We start from the raw sequence: 1847 nt of genomic DNA on the forward strand, positions 1-1847 counted from the left end.
TTGTTGTGATGGTATAGATTTACTTTCCTGTATCTTGATGGCATCTTGTGAACTTTGCCCCTTTTTTTGGCTCCTTTTTTGCCCAGCAAATAGAAAAAAATTACAAACTTAAAAGTAGATTAACTATATAACAAGTATATGAAATGAAAACTTACTTGAAATTTTAGTTTTTCTCTTTTCTTTTCTTTTCTTTTCTTTTGTTTCTCTTAGTATCCCAGTGTCGTGTGATATTTGCATTTGTAACTCCTTTTGCATTAGCAGTAAGTGGGTTACGTACGCATACTTTAGGCATGTAACCATTACATGTAATATCATCACACGGTGTCTCATCATCGACACTCAAATTCTGGACAAGATTAGAGATTTCATCTTTTGCTATGTCAATCAATCTATAAAATATTTTTCTCGCATCCTCATGAGGTTTGCTCAGTTGAGTTAGATCATACATCGATCTCATTATTTGGTTGACAAACACCATCTCAGATACATGATCACCACCACCACCACTGCAACATTCTTCAAAATCATATTTAACTCTATTTCTTACATTTTTCATCCACCTTTTCAAAATATAACTGTTGGGCAAAACAGTGACATCCATACAGTTAAACATCATCAAAGCATGCTTACACAAAATCCCCATTGTCTCAAACTTATGACAACTACATTTTATTTCATGACTCTGCTTATTGAACACCACATGTCTAACCCTCGAGTTTTCATCATGAAATTTTAATTTGACCTCAAGCCAATTCCAATCATTGCCAAAACAAGACGGTGGTTCAACAAATTTGCAATTCAAAGAATTAACCAATTCAATTTCAAATAACTGGTATATGGAAATCGTGTAAACCTCAGCAGCATTAATCAACAATAGATGATTTTTCAAAATCTGTGCAGGCTTACCATGACGACAACGAGTATCCTCTGTCCTTTCCTTATTCCACCAATTATTTTGAATTTTTGCATAATTCATCACAAATTCATACAAAGAACTCATTTTGTTACATGCCAGTCATATTTGTGGTCTCACTCCTAGAAGTAGCCAAAAGTCCCGCACTAAACCTTCCACTACTAAAGGCAGTAGCCCATTTTTCCCTGAGTCTGTACATCCCATTCAACCATCTATGATCATCCAAATTATATGTATCAATCATATATTTCCATGTGGCCTCAAATTCATCTTAAGATTCACAATAAGTCATGCATTTATACCATAACTGTTTAAAAGCTGAATCTCCATTTAAACTCCCAAAGTGTGAAAGAGCATTTTGATTTATATGCCACTGACATAAACGATGATGTGAATGTGGAAAAACTGTTTCGATGGCATTCATAATAGCTTGACATTGATCTGAAAAAATAGCTTGAGGTTGCTTTTCATTCATAGAATCAAGAAATGCTGTAAACAACCATTCAAAAGAACTTTCGGTTTCATCTGACATAAAGGCCAAGTCAAACATCACATTCTGCATATGGTGATTTATACAAACAAATGGAGCACGTATCAAATTATACTTATTTGTTCTATATGTTGTATCAATCGACAAGACATCACCAAAATTTTCATAATCAACCGCACTTCTTTAGTCCCTAAAGAAAATGTTCATCACCCTATCGTCATCATCCAATTGCACGTTCCAGTAAAAGTAATTCTCTTTATTCGCAGTATTTATAAAATATTTAATAAGCACAGTGACATCTCCATTCTCAACTTTGGTATGTTTTTTCAGTCGACTCATATGATCATATGCATCCTTTCTAGTAAAACCCAAATTTTCTGATTCACATGCTTCATTTTCCATGAAAGAAACAGCAGCAGAGACAGATATTCCAGCATTTACCAT

General features: G+C 33.9%; 1 protein-coding gene across 1 annotated transcript; it reads right to left on the bottom strand.

The window, feature by feature from the left end:
• Positions 1–1004: 1004 nt before the first annotated feature.
• LOC142519739 (protein FAR1-RELATED SEQUENCE 6-like) lies at positions 1005–1847 on the bottom strand. The gene is made up of 3 exons (XM_075622767.1): positions 1614–1847; positions 1292–1469; positions 1005–1183 (listed from the first exon to the last, which is right to left on the bottom strand). Exons 1-3 carry the CDS (start codon positions 1845–1847, stop codon positions 1005–1007), a joined length of 591 nt encoding a protein of 196 aa, XP_075478882.1.

This window comes from Primulina tabacum, chromosome 11, assembly GCF_025594145.1.
Source record: "Primulina tabacum isolate GXHZ01 chromosome 11, ASM2559414v2, whole genome shotgun sequence".
NCBI lineage: Eukaryota > Viridiplantae > Streptophyta > Magnoliopsida > Lamiales > Gesneriaceae > Primulina > Primulina tabacum.